General features: G+C 35.9%; 9 protein-coding genes and 1 non-coding gene across 12 annotated transcripts; 4 read left to right on the top strand and 6 right to left on the bottom strand.

Annotated features, from left to right (window-relative positions):
• Positions 1–148: 148 nt before the first annotated feature.
• SAUR26 (SAUR-like auxin-responsive protein family) lies at positions 149–860 on the bottom strand. The gene has a single exon (NM_111256.4). It carries the CDS (start codon positions 718–720, stop codon positions 439–441), a length of 282 nt encoding a protein of 93 aa, NP_187035.2. The 5' UTR covers positions 721–860; the 3' UTR covers positions 149–438.
• Positions 861–1,329: 469 nt separating this feature from the next.
• AT3G03847 (SAUR-like auxin-responsive protein family) lies at positions 1,330–1,725 on the top strand (the record flags this gene model as incomplete). The annotated part of the gene is made up of 1 exon (NM_148685.1): positions 1,330–1,725. One exon carries the CDS (start codon positions 1,330–1,332, stop codon positions 1,723–1,725), a length of 396 nt encoding a protein of 131 aa, NP_683527.1.
• Positions 1,726–1,876: 151 nt separating this feature from the next.
• On the bottom strand, positions 1,877–1,948 carry AT3G03845. Its single transcript has one exon. It is a non-coding gene; the product is annotated as a tRNA-Trp (tRNA).
• A 167-nt stretch (positions 1,949–2,115) lies between these two features.
• SAUR27 (SAUR-like auxin-responsive protein family) lies at positions 2,116–2,845 on the bottom strand. The gene has a single exon (NM_111255.4). It carries the CDS (start codon positions 2,657–2,659, stop codon positions 2,372–2,374), a length of 288 nt encoding a protein of 95 aa, NP_187034.1. The 5' UTR covers positions 2,660–2,845; the 3' UTR covers positions 2,116–2,371.
• A 509-nt stretch (positions 2,846–3,354) lies between these two features.
• SAUR28 (SAUR-like auxin-responsive protein family) lies at positions 3,355–3,941 on the top strand. Its single transcript, NM_111254.3, has one exon. The coding sequence runs from the start codon at positions 3,520–3,522 to the stop codon at positions 3,796–3,798; it is 279 nt and encodes a 92-aa protein (NP_187033.1). The 5' UTR covers positions 3,355–3,519; the 3' UTR covers positions 3,799–3,941.
• A 75-nt stretch (positions 3,942–4,016) lies between these two features.
• Positions 4,017–4,538, bottom strand: AT3G03828 (uncharacterized protein). Its single transcript, NM_001125094.1, has 2 exons — positions 4,419–4,538; positions 4,017–4,327 (listed from the first exon to the last, which is right to left on the bottom strand). The coding sequence occupies exons 1-2, from the start codon at positions 4,462–4,464 to the stop codon at positions 4,137–4,139; spliced, it is 237 nt and encodes a 78-aa protein (NP_001118566.1). The 5' UTR covers positions 4,465–4,538; the 3' UTR covers positions 4,017–4,136.
• Positions 4,539–5,346: 808 nt separating this feature from the next.
• On the bottom strand, positions 5,347–5,652 carry AT3G03826 (uncharacterized protein; the record flags this gene model as incomplete). The annotated part of the gene is made up of 2 exons (NM_001125093.1): positions 5,347–5,534; positions 5,613–5,652. 2 exons carry the CDS (start codon positions 5,650–5,652, stop codon positions 5,347–5,349), a joined length of 228 nt encoding a protein of 75 aa, NP_001118565.1.
• A 790-nt stretch (positions 5,653–6,442) lies between these two features.
• On the top strand, positions 6,443–7,202 carry SAUR29 (SAUR-like auxin-responsive protein family). The gene has a single exon (NM_001337490.1). The coding sequence runs from the start codon at positions 6,694–6,696 to the stop codon at positions 6,982–6,984; it is 291 nt and encodes a 96-aa protein (NP_001319462.1). The 5' UTR covers positions 6,443–6,693; the 3' UTR covers positions 6,985–7,202.
• Positions 7,203–7,502: 300 nt separating this feature from the next.
• Positions 7,503–12,269, top strand: EDA30 (O-fucosyltransferase family protein). 2 transcript variants are annotated; one of them, NM_111252.5, is made up of 11 exons: positions 7,503–7,883; positions 7,972–8,180; positions 8,262–8,346; positions 8,667–8,737; positions 8,823–8,911; positions 9,040–9,283; positions 9,494–9,606; positions 9,893–9,983; positions 10,129–10,257; positions 10,530–11,083; positions 11,298–12,269. In NM_111252.5, exons 2-11 carry the CDS (start codon positions 8,016–8,018, stop codon positions 11,725–11,727), a joined length of 1,971 nt encoding a protein of 656 aa, NP_187031.2. In that variant the 5' UTR covers positions 7,503–7,883; positions 7,972–8,015; the 3' UTR covers positions 11,728–12,269. The 2 variants fall into 2 exon arrangements, with proteins under 2 accessions (NP_187031.2, NP_001325638.1); NM_001337489.1 differs by having other exon boundaries at positions 7,503–8,180.
• On the bottom strand, positions 12,226–14,867 carry SYP131 (syntaxin of plants 131). Of its 2 annotated transcripts, NM_001337487.1 has the most exons (13): positions 14,728–14,867; positions 14,586–14,634; positions 14,094–14,198; positions 13,902–14,007; positions 13,713–13,801; positions 13,551–13,624; positions 13,427–13,469; positions 13,291–13,351; positions 13,167–13,192; positions 13,011–13,088; positions 12,856–12,936; positions 12,714–12,779; positions 12,226–12,630 (listed from the first exon to the last, which is right to left on the bottom strand). In NM_001337487.1, exons 2-13 carry the CDS (start codon positions 14,601–14,603, stop codon positions 12,457–12,459), a joined length of 921 nt encoding a protein of 306 aa, NP_001319461.1. In that variant the 5' UTR covers positions 14,604–14,634; positions 14,728–14,867; the 3' UTR covers positions 12,226–12,456. The 2 variants fall into 2 exon arrangements, with proteins under 2 accessions (NP_001319461.1, NP_001326903.1); NM_001337488.1 differs by lacking the exon at positions 14,728–14,867 and having other exon boundaries at positions 12,259–12,630; positions 14,586–14,679.
• Between the last annotated feature and the right edge of the window lie 700 nt (positions 14,868–15,567).

The raw sequence follows: 15,567 nt of genomic DNA, 5'->3' as shown, positions 1-15,567 counted from the left end.
TTGTATTGATTTTTACATTTGAGTTTTTCAATATAAATAAATATAGAGAAGATAAAAGATTCTTTGTTCCATCTTCGTTCCTAATCCAATCTCAGTTTCAAGATTTGCTGCAACGAAGAGATCTTTTATGACATTTTACATTTTTGCAATAACTGATATTTAGATTGCTAAGTCGTCAAGTGATATCTTTGATTAGTTTGTTTCATACTCGTTGAACAATTGGATCAAGCAAAAAGCTACCGCAACTTGTAAATGATTTGATCTTTGTTATACAAAAACGGCAATCACATTCGAAATTTTCTAATCGTCTAGAACAAACTCTATCAAATAGGAAAGAGGAGAAAAAAATGTTATCTATTCACATGGAATACTCCTCCATCTCTAGTTTGAGTAAAAAAAAAAAATTGTTAATGTATTTTTGTTGGATCATCATCATCTTCATCCTTGGAGCTGAGATGTTATACTGATAAAAGTATCTACAGGACAAGGGATTGTCAAGCCGCCCATCGGATGATCAAAACCAAACTCTTCTTCACATTTGCTTAGAAGATCTTGAAACAAAGGCTGGTTCAAGTATGAGACTGGTACAAAATGTCTCTGCTTCTTCTGGCTCTCGCCGACGTACACTGCAAGAAACCCTTTTGGCGGTGCCTTGCTTGTTTTTACTAAAGAACCGCCAAGAATCTTCTTTGCGCTAAAGAGACTTCTCACCAAAGCCATTTTCTTGTCTTGAAGTTTGATTCTTGAAGCTTGTGAAGATGTATGGATACAAATGAGAGAGATTCTAGATTGCTTGTAAGTTGATGATGTTAAAAGACTTCGTTTCTTCTGTATATATAGATCTGTGAGTGAGTTGAAACTTCAAACTTGACTTATCAATTGAAAACAATGGTGTCTAAAAGTGTGGGGCATACATGAACAAAATTTTCCTCACATGGTTATGTTCTCACATTTTAAGCAAAACCATTACAAGTTGTATTCACATAGGACCAAGAGAACAAGATCACATGTACAAGGACATGCATATATAGATGAAGTTTCTCTGTAGTGACTGAATCCATCCTAACTAACCCTGTCACAGTCTGTCTGCAGAACTTTGATCAATAGATGGGACCATGTTAGCTAGGCCACTTAATTAATGTATATAGCAGCATTTGTCATGTGATCTGCTCTTGAATAAATTGTGATATAAACTTGTTGTTTAATAACTTGAAACCTGACCCCATTCTGACCATTGTTTGTTCAGAGGAGGATTTTTTTGGCCACAGAGATCCATTCCACATCTTAAATTCAAGAAACAGGACAGAAATTATTACAAAACAATGAAACATGACAGAGCAGAACGATACAGCTGGACAAAACCATGTCAAACTCTCTGCCCCTACGCTTTTAGACCACAAAACAAAACACCATTGTCATATCATCAATAACCAGCAATCAAATAACTCATATATGCTTCAAACCAAGACTTTCAAGATTCAAATGGCTTTGGTTAGAGGTATTTATGCTTCAAAGAAGACACTTGACCGCTCTATAGCAGCTGCAGCAGCAACATTGAGCAAAAGACATGTGGGTTCTGCGCTAGCCTTTGTCCTAGCTTCTTACTTGAACCAGCCTTTGTTTCAAGCTCTTCTCAGTAAATCCGAAGAGGAGTTAGGGTTTGATTATCCGATGGTTGGCCTGACGATTCGTTGCCCAGGAGATAACTTTCTCACTATACTGTAACTTAATAGGATTCAAGGATGATCTAAATTAGAGTTGGACTACACGTGCATTTTGCTATCTTCCATTGTAGACATTGGACAAAGAACGTTGACTCCATTGACTAAAAACATGTCAAAAAAAAGATATTCCGGAATATATAGTTCGGGGGATTTGAACCCGACGTGAATCGAACACGCAACCTTCTGATCTGGAGTCAGACGCGCTACCATTGCGCCACGGATCCGGATATACAATGATTACTCAACCTTACATATATTTCAATGATGTCTTTGCTAAAGTAGTTTATCTCTCCCATTGATATGAGTTTAGTATTTGTTGTGTAAATTATAGCATGGTTAAATCTTTATTTTGATTATGGTTCTCTGGTTTTAGAAACATGACAAATCGTTCCGATTTTATACTTTATAGTATATAACTGTTGATAAACACATCATATAAACAGAACTTAGAAATCTGTCTGGATCTTTTGTTTGATTCCATAAATAAAATGACAAATGACAAAACTGGCATTTACATTGGAATTTCTATCTTCTTGATCAAATAATTCAAGAAAAATGAAAAAAATTCTCATCTATCTACAGTAATTAAAGTGTTGCTGTCAAAAAAAGAAAGAAAGAAAAGTGTTAAGTTTTTCTTCAGATGATGATCATCCTTGGATCCGAGAAGTTACAGTGAGGAAGGTATCTTCAGGACAAGGGATCGTCAAGCCCCCCATCGGATGATCAAATCCGAACTCTTCCTCGGATTTACTGAGAAGATCTTGAAACAATGGCTGGCTCAAGTATGAGACTAGCACTAAGTATCTCTGCTTCTTCTGGCTCTCCCCTACGTACACTGCAAGAAACCCTTTTGGTGCTGAAGTTGATTTTCTCATTCCTGCTAATGAGCCTCCAAGTATCTTGTTTGAAACAAAGAGACTTCTCACCAAAGCCATTTTTGTTTATAAGTCTTGATCTTTTGAAGCTTAGAGTTCTTAGATTGCTTATTGTTAATAGGTATGAAGATGTTGTTCTGTTTTGGGTCTTTTAAATAGATCAATAAGAGAGTTGAACATTTTAAGGGATATTTGAAAACTGTGGGGACGTATATGAATTGAGAGTTTCACATGCTTCTGTCTGCCTTCAAATGCTAATCAGGAAAATATTAATACAATAAAAGAAATATTGGGCTGGTTCTGTTCCATCATGTTTCATTGGTTGGTAATGATTTCTGTCATGTTTCTTGAGTTTAAGACGTAGAATGGATCTCTGTGGTCAAAACGTCTTCACAACAAACTATGGTCAGATGGGGCTGGTTCTAAGTTGTTAAACAACAAGTTAATATCACAATCTAACCAAGAACATATCACATGACAAATGCTATATATAGATATTGGAAGTTTCTGTGGTCCAGCTAATTTCGTCCCATGTATTGATTAATTTCTCATCTGTGTCAAAATCTGATAAAGATTCTGCCGACAGACTATGACAGGGTTAGTCAGATGGATTTTCTTATATATCAATCAACGTAGCTAGAGAAACTTCTTCTACGGCCTTAACATGCGATCTTGTTCTCTTGGTCCTATGTGAGTACAGATTGTAATAGCTCTGCTTTAAATGTGATAACAAAACCATGTGAAAAACTTTGTCCTTGTGTGTCCCACATTGTTTTCAATGGATTAGTTTGATCTATATATATATACACATCTCCGCATCAGAGAGAATATCATCAACCACAAGCAATCCAGAACTTTAGTCCTTCCTTTGATCCCATACATATTCAGAAGCTTCGAGAATCAAACTTCTAGACAAGAAAATGGCTTTGGTGAGAAGTATCTTCAGTGCAAAGAAGATTCTTGGCGGCTCCTTAGCAAGAACGAGCAAAGCACCAAAAGGTTTTCTTGCGGTGTACGTCGGTGAGAACCAAGAGAAGAAGCAGAGATACTTTGTACCAGTCTCATACTTGAAGCAGCCTTCATTTCAGGCCCTTCTCAGTAAATGCGAAGAAGAGTTTGGTTTTGATCATCCAATGGGCGGCTTGACAATTTGTTGTCCTGAATACACATTTATCAGCATAACTTCTAGGATCCAATGATGATCATCAGTAGGAAAAACAATAATTTTCTTGTAAATAGATTGACAAATTTTCATCTTATTAACCAAAAGATTTGTTCCAAACATATGAAAGCCAGTTTTGTGTAAGAAACAATGCTATTAACATATAATCAGTATATAGTTTTCAAAGTTTTGATTGAAAATCAAAATATTGTTGAATGAACAAAAGCCCAATAATCTTCCACGTAGTTCAAATAATTACTGATAATATGTTATATGTTTGAAGGTTTATGATTAGTACTGATAAAACAAAAGCCCAATAATTTTTTATTACTGATAAAACGTACAGTATCTTATTTGTATTCGATTAACTGAAATTTAGCATAGACAAACACAAAAAGACCCGATCTCGCGAAAATAACATTGCACATGACACGGTTTCGGGCATTGTTGACCTTGTGGTATGACAACTGATGGTGAAGCTTCATGATCCAACACAGATAATTGAGAAGTTTCTTCAGGTAATAAACGTTTCCCTTCAACATTTTGAACTGTTACAATATTCATCACTACAAAACCAAACTAATTAATTTATTAATATAAATAAAATTTTGTATGTAAGATTTATTTATTTTTAATATATATGAAATGTAATATTACCTGATGTAACAGCTAAGAACAGAACGAAAACAAACTTCATTGACATTTTTCACCCTTTTTTTTAACTTATAAAAATGGTTATTGCAAAATGATGTTAATTAAAGATAATGGTACATATATGTGGGTTTTCGTAGAACCATATTTATAGAATGGAGAAATGCTCTCGTTTTAGTCATAGATCATTTGGTCAAGATAATCAAATCTTGACCAAATTATAAGTAGAAAATCATTAAATTCTATTAGTCTGTGACTAAAATCAAATAATTAACTACTTTGATTTTCTTACCAAATTCTGTAGAATGATAAGACCAAATCATCCGGAGATTGAACGTAACAAAATTAATACACTTTGACTAAAATGGTGGGGTCGACATAATAAGGTTAAAAACCTAAATAGACATTTGCATAACACTCATTGATTTTGCTAACCTCAACTTTAATTGTGTTAGCAAAATTAAAATTAAAATTAAAATTTGTGTTGATACGCATACATTTAGACTGGAAATTAGTCATAATTGCGTTCATCTATGATTAGAAAGTTGTATCCGTTATGATCTGATTAGATCCTTAATTTGAAATTATTTCCAAAAAAGATTAGATCTCTCTACAAAAGTGTTCTAACCATCGTTTAGCTCATAGCTGGCAGTTTCTAATATTATGACTAATGAATACATGCAATTAGTACGTTGTCAAAGTTTTGAGCGACACTTTTTGAATAACCAATACACCAATGGCACTTTTTGAATAACAATACCCGACGGCGTAAAACTATCGTATATGTATAAGGTATATTGTATTTAAATATTTCAGTGAGTTTTTCCCATACAATTCTCGAATGTAATGATCATTACTATAGGCAATAAATGTCAAATAATTTTATTACTTTGTGAAAACAAAATTTACCTAAAAATCGAGATGATATGAAAATTTAGCATACACAAAAGCATTCAACAGCAAATGGATTTGGAACACATTTCACACCACACCTTTTTTCGCAGTGAAAACTTTGTGGTCTAATAACTTGCGTTGAAACTTCATGATGCAACATAATTTGCGGAGTTTCTTCACGTAATAAACGTTTTGCCTCAACATTTTGAATTGTTACGATACTCATCACTACAAAACCAAAACATACATTGTTAGAAATTAACACTTGCATGTAAATTTTTTTTTTTTTTTTTTAATGAAATTTACCGGATATAACAACTAAAATGATAAGGAAAGCACACTTCATTGATATTTTCTCCATTGCTTCAGAATTTGAGATGATGGTGTTTGCTCGATTGTGAAACAAAAAGCTTAGGAGAGATTAATATAGTAGAAAAGTTTCCTAAACTATTATGGATACGAATATATCAATATCGTCTAAATAATAAATATGTATATTCTAATTGATCTTATTATGATCTCTTCCATAGAAATGGCATGGTCTTTAGTCAAGTATTCTTATAAATTATAATGAAACGAAACTCACTCATTTTTATTTTTTAAAATACAGAAGACGAAATCTCGAAATTGACTTGAATTATTATCAAATTCAGTAAAAAAACTAAATTACATAAGACTAAACTGAGTTTTGACCAAATTCACTAGATAGACTTGTATCAATAGATTCTTTAGTAGCTAGATTTTTCTGTAAAATTCTATGGAAATACATAACTTGGTAGATTCTTTGGAAACCTCATGAAAAAGATTGTCAATCACGTATTCACGTTAGTGGAAAGTAAGCTGAGTTTCAGAAGTGTTTGTGCTCAGCTTAAAATGACTGTGTTCAAGTACTGTTCATCACCATATCAACATCAAAAAGACAAAATCGTAAATTTTAGCCACTTAAATTAAGCCACTTAAATTTCCTTTATAGCATTGTCATGTGATCCTATTTCTAGCTATGTTTGAGAACAAAATAATTAGTGACAGAGACTCTTTGTTCTGCTGGTGAACAACTTCATGTCCCCACAAAAGTTTGTACTTATAGAAAGATTTGGTAATGTGAGAAATCAATTTCAACCAGAGAAGCTTGAAAGAAGAGGATAAAAAGTATCAGAGAATATAAATTTCTATGGGAACATGAAGAAACAAGAGCACATGCCAATATCTAATACAATCTGCGAAAACATAACCATGTGATACTCTATTCTTGCATGTCCCACGAAACACTTGATAGATTTATCTATATATACCGACCTCTAACAACATCTTCATATCATCAACAACAAGAAGCAATCCAAGAACTTGAAACTACAAAAATCAAGAGTTTAAGTTTCAGGAAACAAAAATGGCTTTGGTAAGAGGTTTCATGGCTGCAAAGAAGATTCTTGGTGGCTCAGTAGCAGGAACGAGGAAAGAAACTTCAGCACCAAAAGGGTTTCTTGCAGTGTACGTCGGTGAGAGCCAGAGGAAGAAGCAGAGACACCTTGTGCCGGTCTCATACTTGAACCAGCCTTTGTTTCAAGCTCTACTCATCAAAGCTGAAGAAGAGTTCGGATTCAATCATCCGATGGGCGGCTTGACGATCCCTTGTCCTGAAGATACTTTCCTCACTGTAACGTCTCAGATCCAAGGATGATCATCATCTGAAGAAAAAACTTTTTTAACTGTAGATAGATAACAATTTTTTCATCTTTCTCAATGAAAGATTTGATCTAGAAGATATCATGTAAATGCCAATTTTTTGTGTTTAATGAACGATGAAATCAAACAAAAGATCCAGAAAGATTTCTCAGATTTGTTTAGCTGATGTATATATTAACAGTTTCTATACTAAAGATTCTTCATGTTGCTACAGAATCAGAGAATAAATGATCGAATAATTTACCCAAACCGGGTTTATACGTAGTGACGCAGCGGTAAATGGTGTCAATTGAACCGACGCCATAAATAACCTACCATTGAACCGGAAAGTCAATTGGGTTTCCAGTTAAAGAATGAGTCTAAACCGGGTTTACTTTTACATACTAGATACCCGGTTTCTTTGTCGGTTACTAGAACTAATCGTACAGATAAATGAACCGGGGAAAATACTAATCAAATTTCGATAAATTGATAGGGATTTGGTATTTTTGTTTTCAACCGAGAATTGTAAACCAAAATCTGAGCCGGTTATCGCTACTGTAGAGTCAAGTGAATAAACTGGAGTTCATAATATTGTGCAGAGTTTGTCTGTTAACAAAGCAACCCTCGTCGCAGGAAAAATCATAAATAAATTTGCGTTCTTCGATTTCTGGAAAATCTGTCAGTGAGTCTTGTCTCCTATAAGTCTCCTTCTCTCTTCCTCTTGATCTGACTCTGAATTAAATTCAACTACTTCCTCCTCTGCCTGGCACGGGTTTTTTGTTTGTTTTCTCCTGGAAAGTTCGAAGATGCGAGAAATCTCCAGTTTTTTAATCAGATCCTAAGCGTGCTTCGTTTCGAGGCTCTTTCAGTGATCATTTACCTCGTTTGACCCTGGATCTCGCCTTGATTTGGGTAAAGCAGCTTCTTCTCCGAGTTTGGAATTTTTGAAATTCTGTGAACGACTGGATTTGAATTTTCGACGGTTAATTTGGATTCTTAGGGTTCTTTAGCTGGGGAAAGAGCTCGATTTCGGGCTGGTGGAAGATGGTGTTTAAATCTAGAATAAAATGGATTGCGCTATTTGTGTTGATCTTATCAATGGGATCTCTGGTTGTTCATCTTTCCATGACGAAGTCTTCAGGTGTACAGTTGGCGTATTCTGCAAGAGATAACCTTTGGCAGGATTTTGATTCTTTGTTAGGTGCACAGGTATATATATCTATCAATTGAATTGGATTCCTTGGTTTTACTCTAAATGTGTGATTGAAGAATTTGTGTTTACTGTTGCAGGATTTTAGAAATAAGCACTTATGGCGGCCTGTCAAATCGTTAGAGACCTTGCAGCCTTATGCCAATCCAAGAAATAGTTATCCTGGTATTATTCTATCTTACTTTTGTTTGCAATGCACAAAATGCATTTAAACGACTTCTTAGAGACACAAATTATATATCTTTAGCTGCTATGATGGGAAATGTTTTCTTATTTTGCATTGATCGTTGCTGCCTAAATGCTCATTCATATCCTAGTTGGACTGTTTAATCTGCAGCAGTGTTTTTTTCCATTTTCTATCGAAACATAGGGATATAAAGGGCCATTAGGGAGGGTGTATGTTTTGTTTAATACCTGTTTGAGCATGAAAATCTGTTTGGGATCGTTTGTGATGTTTTTTTTTTCTTGGTACTGTCTATTTGCAGCGCCCAGTTCGAAAAACAATGGTTTCATTTATGCAAAGATATTTGGTGGATTTGACAAGATTAGATCTTCTGTAAGTTTCAGTTGACACTATTATTTAAGATTCCTCTTCATTTTCTCTGTTATGCATGTTGATAACGTCTTTGCAAATTTTCTAGATATGTGATCTTGTCACCATATCCAGGCTTCTAAATGCTACTCTTGTCATTCCAGAGCTTCAAGAAAGTCTTCGCTCAAAAGGCATTAGGTGCGCCTAGCTCTATCCATTTTCTTGTTCTTTTTATCTTTACTTGTTTTATTTTCTGTTAAAGCGTACTTCTTTGCCGTGGTACTAGACTCTTCTTTACTCTAGTTTATTTTTCACATGCTGTGCAGCAACAAGTTCAAGAGTTTCTCCTATCTTTATGATGAAGAGCAGTTTATAGCCTTTCTTAAAAATGATGTTATAGTTATGAAGACCCTCCCTGAGAGCTTGAAAGCCGCAAGAAAAAGGAATGAGTTCCCTCTTTTTAAGCCCAAAAACTCTGCGTCACCAAAATTTTACCTCGAGGATGTGTTGCCAAAGTTAAAGAAAGCTAATGTTATTGGATTGATCGTCTCTGATGGGGGATGCTTGCAGGTACTGAGTGTTTTTTTCTCCTTAGAGTCTTATATCTTGTATGCAGTAATTTTTATATCTATAGAGATATTTGAGTATATATCCTTCTGCCTGCTAACTACCATCACTCGTCATAACATGTTCTAGTCATTTAATGTTTAAATGTAAGTAGAAGTCGTGGGACTAGTTAAACAAGGTGTTTTATCCTGAACGAAGTTGTCTTGTTTTCAGTCAGCTTTGCCCGCTTCAATGCCTGAACTTCAAAGATTAAGGTGTAGAGTTGCCTTCCATGCCCTCCAGCTTCGTCCAGAAATTCAGGTGCTGGCCAAGGAGATGGTTGACAGGTATTTGTGATACTTGCAATTCAAAAATTCATTGAAGAATGGGACGAATACATGATATAGGATTACTAAGGGGGAGAAGAACATTAGATGCTAAGCTTTTCTTTCTTTGATAATGAAGTATATCTAGCTGAGAGCTATAATAATTAAGTTTAGGGGTTACCATTTTCTTAATTTAGATTGGGACTTGATGTAAATGTTAAGATTTTATGTGTCATGGTTTTGTCTATCTACCCCTAAAAACCGTGCATTCCTTACATAATTGAGGAAGATAATTTCCCTTTTCTAGGTTACGTAAATCAGGTCAACCTTTCCTAGCTTATCATCCTGGCTTAGTAAGGGAGAAATTGGCATATCATGGTTGTGCTGAGCTTTTCCAGGTAAAAGTTTTCAACCTTCTCAATCTGTATATTTTTGATAGAACAAACTGTTTATATCAGCTACGTTTTTTTCCTGTGTATCCTTTGTGATTGAGATACATGGGGAAGTAGTTTCTGACTCTACGCATTTTTTCAATCCTCAAAGGATATTCACAGTGAACTCATCCAATATCGGCGTGCTCAGATGATCAAGCAGAGGTTTATTTTAGAAGAACTTATTGTAGACTCGCGCTTGCGCAGGGATAATGGCTTATGTCCTCTCATGCCAGAAGAGGTACGGAGCTTCTCTCAAATAATGCTATATGGATGTATTATTATATCTCGGTACCCTTTGCTTGAATTCTTGGAGTTTACGACGAAGCTAATTTTTTTTTATTTATTTTTTTGTCAAGCAACGTAGCTAAATTTAAATTTTCTATGTTTGTATGTAATTCCCATGTGATACACTGTTTTCAAGCTCCAATTGGATTGCTTACTTACTTCTGTTCTGATGGAACTAAATTGGCTTTATGATGCCAAGAGTTAATTGGAATTGAAATTTTGCAGGTTGGAATTCTTTTGAAAGCATTGGGTTATTCTCAAAAAGCGATCATATACTTGGCTGGTTCTGAAATATTTGGCGGCCAACGGGTTTTGATCCCTCTACGTGCCATGTTCCCTAATTTAGTGGATCGGACTTCTTTATGCAGCACGGAGGAATTATCAGAATTGGTTGGTCCTGAGACACCTCTTCCAGAGAATACATATAAAATGCCTCCTCGAAAAAGCGATAAGCAGCTCAAGGAAGAGTGGAACAAGGCAGGTCCTCGACCTCGACCTCTACCTCCTCCTCCAGACAGACCTATCTACCAGCACGAAAAAGAAGGATGGTATGGTTGGCTTACAGAGAATGACACAGAACCAAGCCCTTCGCCTATGGATCTTAGGAATCAAGCACACAGGTTACTGTGGGATGCCCTTGATTTTGCTGTTTCTGTAGAAGCTGATGTGTTCTTCCCTGGGTTCAACAACGATGGTAGTGGATGGCCAGATTTTTCAAGTTTGGTGATGGGTCAAAGGCTCTATGAAAGACCCTCTTCACGAACATATAGACTGGACAGGTAAGCAGAATTATTGATAAAAAATTACTTACTGCATCTACCGTCCTTCCTCATAGTTAGGTTGATTGCACACCTTTTATGCCGATAATCTTCTTATTCTTTTGGGTTCATTGATCCGTAATTTTAGCTGATACATGCATCTTATGAGTTACTAGCTTTTACAAAATTTCTCTTTTGCAAAATTCATTAACTGTTCACTGATTTGCTCAAACAGGAAAGTTATTCAAGAACTTTTCAACATTACTCGTGAGGACATGTACCATCCCAACCGTAACTGGACACTTCGTGTGAGGAAACATCTTAACTCAAGTTTGGGTGAAAGTGGGCTTATCAGGCAGTCTATGTTGTCGAAACCTAGGTCGTTCCTTTCGCATCCACTTCCTGAATGCTCATGCAGAACCTCAGCCCTTGAGGATTCCAGGCAAATACAGAGTGATGATGGTAGATTTCTCTATGGAGGTGAGGATGAATGCCCTAAATGGATAAAATCAGCGGGAGTGGAAAAGAGTAAAACTGATGATGGTGATCAGCCTGATTATGACCATGACCTTCTCGCTGAACAGTCAGAAACTGAAGAAGAATTTGCAAAAAGTAAGGTAGCTTCAGCTTTTGACCAAGATGAAGAGTGGGATCCTAATGACTAGCGTGACTACTATGCAAATTCTGCTGTGAGGTGTTATTTGATTTTACCCAGATTCTTTCAGGAAAGGCGAAGAAGCAAACATACAGAGGTTTTTTTTATTGTTTTTTACAGTTCCCGGCTTTTTTTCCCTTTCTGAGAATAAGCTTTTAGTATTATTCTTTTGTTAGTAGCTCCTTGCAAGTTAGTTGCATACTCTTTATACGTCAGACCTTCTCAAAGATATCGGTATTGCCTCCGGACGCCCTTATGCATCGAAGGACGGACAACTGATGCAGCAAAGGATGTCCGTTATGCTTCATCCTTCTCTGAGGGCTTCCCTTGAAGCAAATTTGAAGCTGGAGGTATCTTTTGCTCTTCTTTTTCTCATCATTGTAAATCTGATTAAAGGTTCATATTCAGATTCTTTATCCCTTTTTCTCCAATAGTTTTTTTCTGGATTTGTTTTGACACACTACAGATAAAAGATAAAGGTATATTTCAACAGAATTTTAATATAAACTTGCTGTGTCCTGATTCATATTCATATTCATATTCATATTCGTTGGGCCGAGATTGTTCACTGAAATGGTATTCGACTTTGGCCTCTGTAAAATAGTTGATTCATTGATCCGATCAAAAGAATACATCATTTTTATAGTGATAGTGTAAGGTCAATAGTACTTGATGCGATGATACACGTATATACTGTTGTATACAGAAGCCTCAGAAGCAGGGCAGAGAGAATAGAACCTTAGGCACCATTTTTCTGTGTCCATGGTTTGAGAACAGAGATGACAGTAATGATAATAATGATAAGAAGGATAAGGATGGCAATGCACATCCATTTCCTTGAACTTTTCTGGCTTTTTACTGCCTTTGTTAGTTGATTGTTTCCGGATTGAACATGATCCACAGCACTTGAGACCTGTTAGAACAGAAACAGAGTAAGAAAGGATTTTGAAGAGATCTAAGCTCAGGGATTTAAACAGGTACTGAAGAGATTGTTACCATATTCTCTATGTTGTCTAACATCTCTCCCTGTGCATCCACCAGCACGGCCATATCGAGAAACACCTAACCGGAAACATAAAAGAGAAGAATCAATGATGAGAATTCTTGAGAGTTTTTGGTGAATCGGATCGAGGTTTACCTGTTGCAGGTCAAGGAGTTTCTTCTCTAAATCTCTGACAGCGTCATGGCGTTCCTGAATCTCAGCCAGTGTGTCCATTATCTGCACAGAACCAGTAGAAAAGCATGTTATAGTTGTCGTGTTGCACAGATGAGTGCCGGAACATAGATACCAACCTGTCCTCGTCCTTGCTCCCTGATTGCTTTCTGGAAAATTTGCTCACTGTCTCCAGTTTCAATCAATCTATCAACTGTCTACACACCCGAAAATTAACAATCATGAACTAATTCAATAGGGTATTAATCAATTAAATCGGAGTTATAAGAACTTGCCTCTTCATCAGCTCGTTGGCCAGTCACTAACCATTGTCAAGAATCAGAACAACAAAAATACAATTAGCTCTTAAACGATCATTAATGGAACAGGTGAATCTTCAGACAGATTCTCAATTCAAACCTGTAAACACACGCCTCTCTACAACTTCTCTGTATTCTTGTTGAATGTTTTGTCTTAGAGTCTGCAGGTGACAAAGATAAGAGCTTAGGACAACTTTCTTAGAGAACATTTTCTTTTCAGAATTTGCTAAACTTACTTGGAATTCAGATATCTTGTCCTTAAATTTCTTCTTCACCGCACTGCCGAAGAAAAAAGCGTCAAGGAAGACTGAAAGATACTTGTATATAGACAATCTTGAGTTTTAATAGGCTAAAACTCACATAGTTGTGGCTGTTCTTGTTCTGTCTACACCTGTTCCTTTCCCACAACCCGGTTTAGTCCGGTTCTCCAGATTCTGAAGATATCAATCCAAGTCTTAAACAAAAGATGACCAGATCATAGAAACAGATGCAACAAACAATGTATTCATCTCTAAGCCTAACCTCTCGGTCCAGTTCCTCGATCTTTCCTTTGATGAAACGAGAAATTCTTCCCACTTCATCAACATCTCTCTCCATCCTTTGCTTGATTGCTGCGGAACAAAAAACAAAGAGAAACCAAATTTCAGTTCATCTAAATCTTCCATCATGAACTTGTTTCTGTGGTCTAAAATCGAACTCGTTTTGGATTACATTTCATTGCAGGAGCCTTGGTGACGGCTTTAGTCTCCTCATGTGCCCCCTGAAGCTTGTTGAGATGCTTGTCAAGCTTCTCATATTGCTTTTCGATTTCCTGGACCTAAACAATTGATATGATGATCTCAATAGTCATACACATATGTAGCACTGATTGAGAAGAGTTGCAGAGGGATACAAAAGCTTTACCTTTTTGAAGAAACCAGAGAGCCCGAGATCTCCAGAGTTACCAGGGCCATGTCCTGACTCAATATCGCTTCTATTAGAGCGATCCCTGGAGAACTCTAACGAACCCTGTCCAATCAAAACATCTGTCACATCATCTTAGAAACTTACAAGCTTCACAACGTTTGATCTTTGATTTATCCCACTAAATCCAACATAAACCTCCAGATTTATTTGATCATTTTACTTCTATAAACGATTTTTTGAATCTCACAGGAGCATTCTTCATCATGGATTTTCTCGGAATAAATGCCGAACTAAAGAAACGTCAATTCTGAGAAACCTTGTATACCAAGCGAATTTAAACCCCAAGATTCGGAGTTTCTAATTTCAAAATTTAGAGAGAAATTAATAAAGATACACGAAAAGGTTGTTTGGATTAGAGCAGAAATCTCCTTGATCACGTAATGTCAAAGCGAAACAGAGAAAATGTGTGAAGAAAAAGATAAGACAAACCTTTAAGAGGTCGTTCATTGTCGGAGAGAACGGGAACAGAGCAAAAGATCTATAAAAGCATCAGGAAACTTGTCAAACAATTAACAAAATTTTGGCAAAATCAATGAAAAAGAAAATGGCCACAATTAGAAGATAAACAAACCTGGTTTTGTAATAAACCCAGATCTCTTTTGTTCTCTTCCTTCTTTTTGTTTTTGTTTTTTTGGTTATCCTATAAAAATCAATAGAAGAGACAAGGGAGCTTCGTCACCGTATAAAGCAGAGCACAAATGTGAGATTGTTAGGCACGTAAGGTTCGAGTCAACGGTTAAGATTTCATTTGAAATTCTATGCTCTTTATAAAACAACAAAAAAGAGAGGTAAATTTCGTTGTTAACAGATTACTAATCAAATCTTTAGTCAAACTCTTATTTTGGGACAGTATCTTTACAATGAGACTCAAACCAAACAACAGTCAGTAGCTGGTTTCGACGCTTTCTTGCTACACAAGAAAAAAACTAATATTACATATAGGGACCATTAGGTCAATTACAGTCATCTACAAAACCAATGTGTAAAATAGTTAAGTCCGTCTCAGATTCTACTTGTTCAAAGGTATCTATCTCCTTTAGCTCTCAAGAAAACCAGAAAAAAAGCACTAATCAGCGCCTCATTGGCTTCATTCAGTAAAAATTCAAGAGATTCAGAAAGATCTATCCGATCAATCAAAGATTTCAATTAACTGTAGAAAAACAAGACACGTGGTAAGGGAAACTTAAGAAATTTGATAATATTAATGTTAATGTTAATATTACGGGCCGCAAGCTAGTACTTCACCAGCTTAGCCTTTGGGCCGGATTCATATAACCCAGAAAAGGCCCATTCGTTTGGTTTTATATTAAGAAAATGCCCAATTTTGGGTTGGGTTGTGTTAACAAAAGGCCCTATTCTCGTTTGGGTTGTGTTTGTTTTTTGTCTGTTAATTATATCCAATCTAACCGAT

The sequence above is a fragment of the Arabidopsis thaliana genome, chromosome 3, assembly GCF_000001735.4.
Source record: "Arabidopsis thaliana chromosome 3, partial sequence".
In the NCBI taxonomy this organism is placed as follows: Eukaryota; Viridiplantae; Streptophyta; class Magnoliopsida; order Brassicales; family Brassicaceae; genus Arabidopsis; species Arabidopsis thaliana.
Note: the sequence above shows the minus strand (reverse complement) of the source record. Positions and strands in the feature narration are given on the sequence as shown.

What these genes read in the sequence shown, in the direction of transcription:
- SAUR27 (NM_111255.4), bottom strand. Translation starts at nt 2,659, where the DNA reads ATGGCTTTGGTGAGAAGTCTCTTTGTTTCAAACAAGATACTTGGAGGC.
- SAUR26 (NM_111256.4), bottom strand. Translation starts at nt 720, where the DNA reads ATGGCTTTGGTGAGAAGTCTCTTTAGCGCAAAGAAGATTCTTGGCGGT.
- AT3G03828 (NM_001125094.1), bottom strand. Translation starts at nt 4,464, where the DNA reads ATGTCAATGAAGTTTGTTTTCGTTCTGTTCTTAGCTGTTACATCAG. An exon ending in GTTCTTAGCTGTTACATCAG is followed by an intron (nt 4,328 to 4,418) that starts GTAATATTACAT and finishes TTGGTTTTGTAG; the next exon opens with TGATGAATATTGTAACAGTT.
- EDA30 (NM_111252.5), top strand. Translation starts at nt 8,016, where the DNA reads ATGGTGTTTAAATCTAGAATAAAATGGATTGCGCTATTTGTGTTGATC. An exon ending in ATTCTTTGTTAGGTGCACAG is followed by an intron (nt 8,181 to 8,261) that starts GTATATATATCT and finishes TTACTGTTGCAG; the next exon opens with GATTTTAGAAATAAGCACTT. An exon ending in CGAACATATAGACTGGACAG is followed by an intron (nt 11,084 to 11,297) that starts GTAAGCAGAATT and finishes TTGCTCAAACAG; the next exon opens with GAAAGTTATTCAAGAACTTT.
- SYP131 (NM_001337487.1), bottom strand. An exon ending in TCTCTGGTTTCTTCAAAAAG is followed by an intron (nt 14,008 to 14,093) that starts GTAAAGCTTTTG and finishes TCAATTGTTTAG; the next exon opens with GTCCAGGAAATCGAAAAGCA. An exon ending in TCGAGGAACTGGACCGAGAG is followed by an intron (nt 13,625 to 13,712) that starts GTTAGGCTTAGA and finishes TGATATCTTCAG; the next exon opens with AATCTGGAGAACCGGACTAA.
- SAUR29 (NM_001337490.1), top strand. Translation starts at nt 6,694, where the DNA reads ATGGCTTTGGTAAGAGGTTTCATGGCTGCAAAGAAGATTCTTGGTGGC.
- SAUR28 (NM_111254.3), top strand. Translation starts at nt 3,520, where the DNA reads ATGGCTTTGGTGAGAAGTATCTTCAGTGCAAAGAAGATTCTTGGCGGC.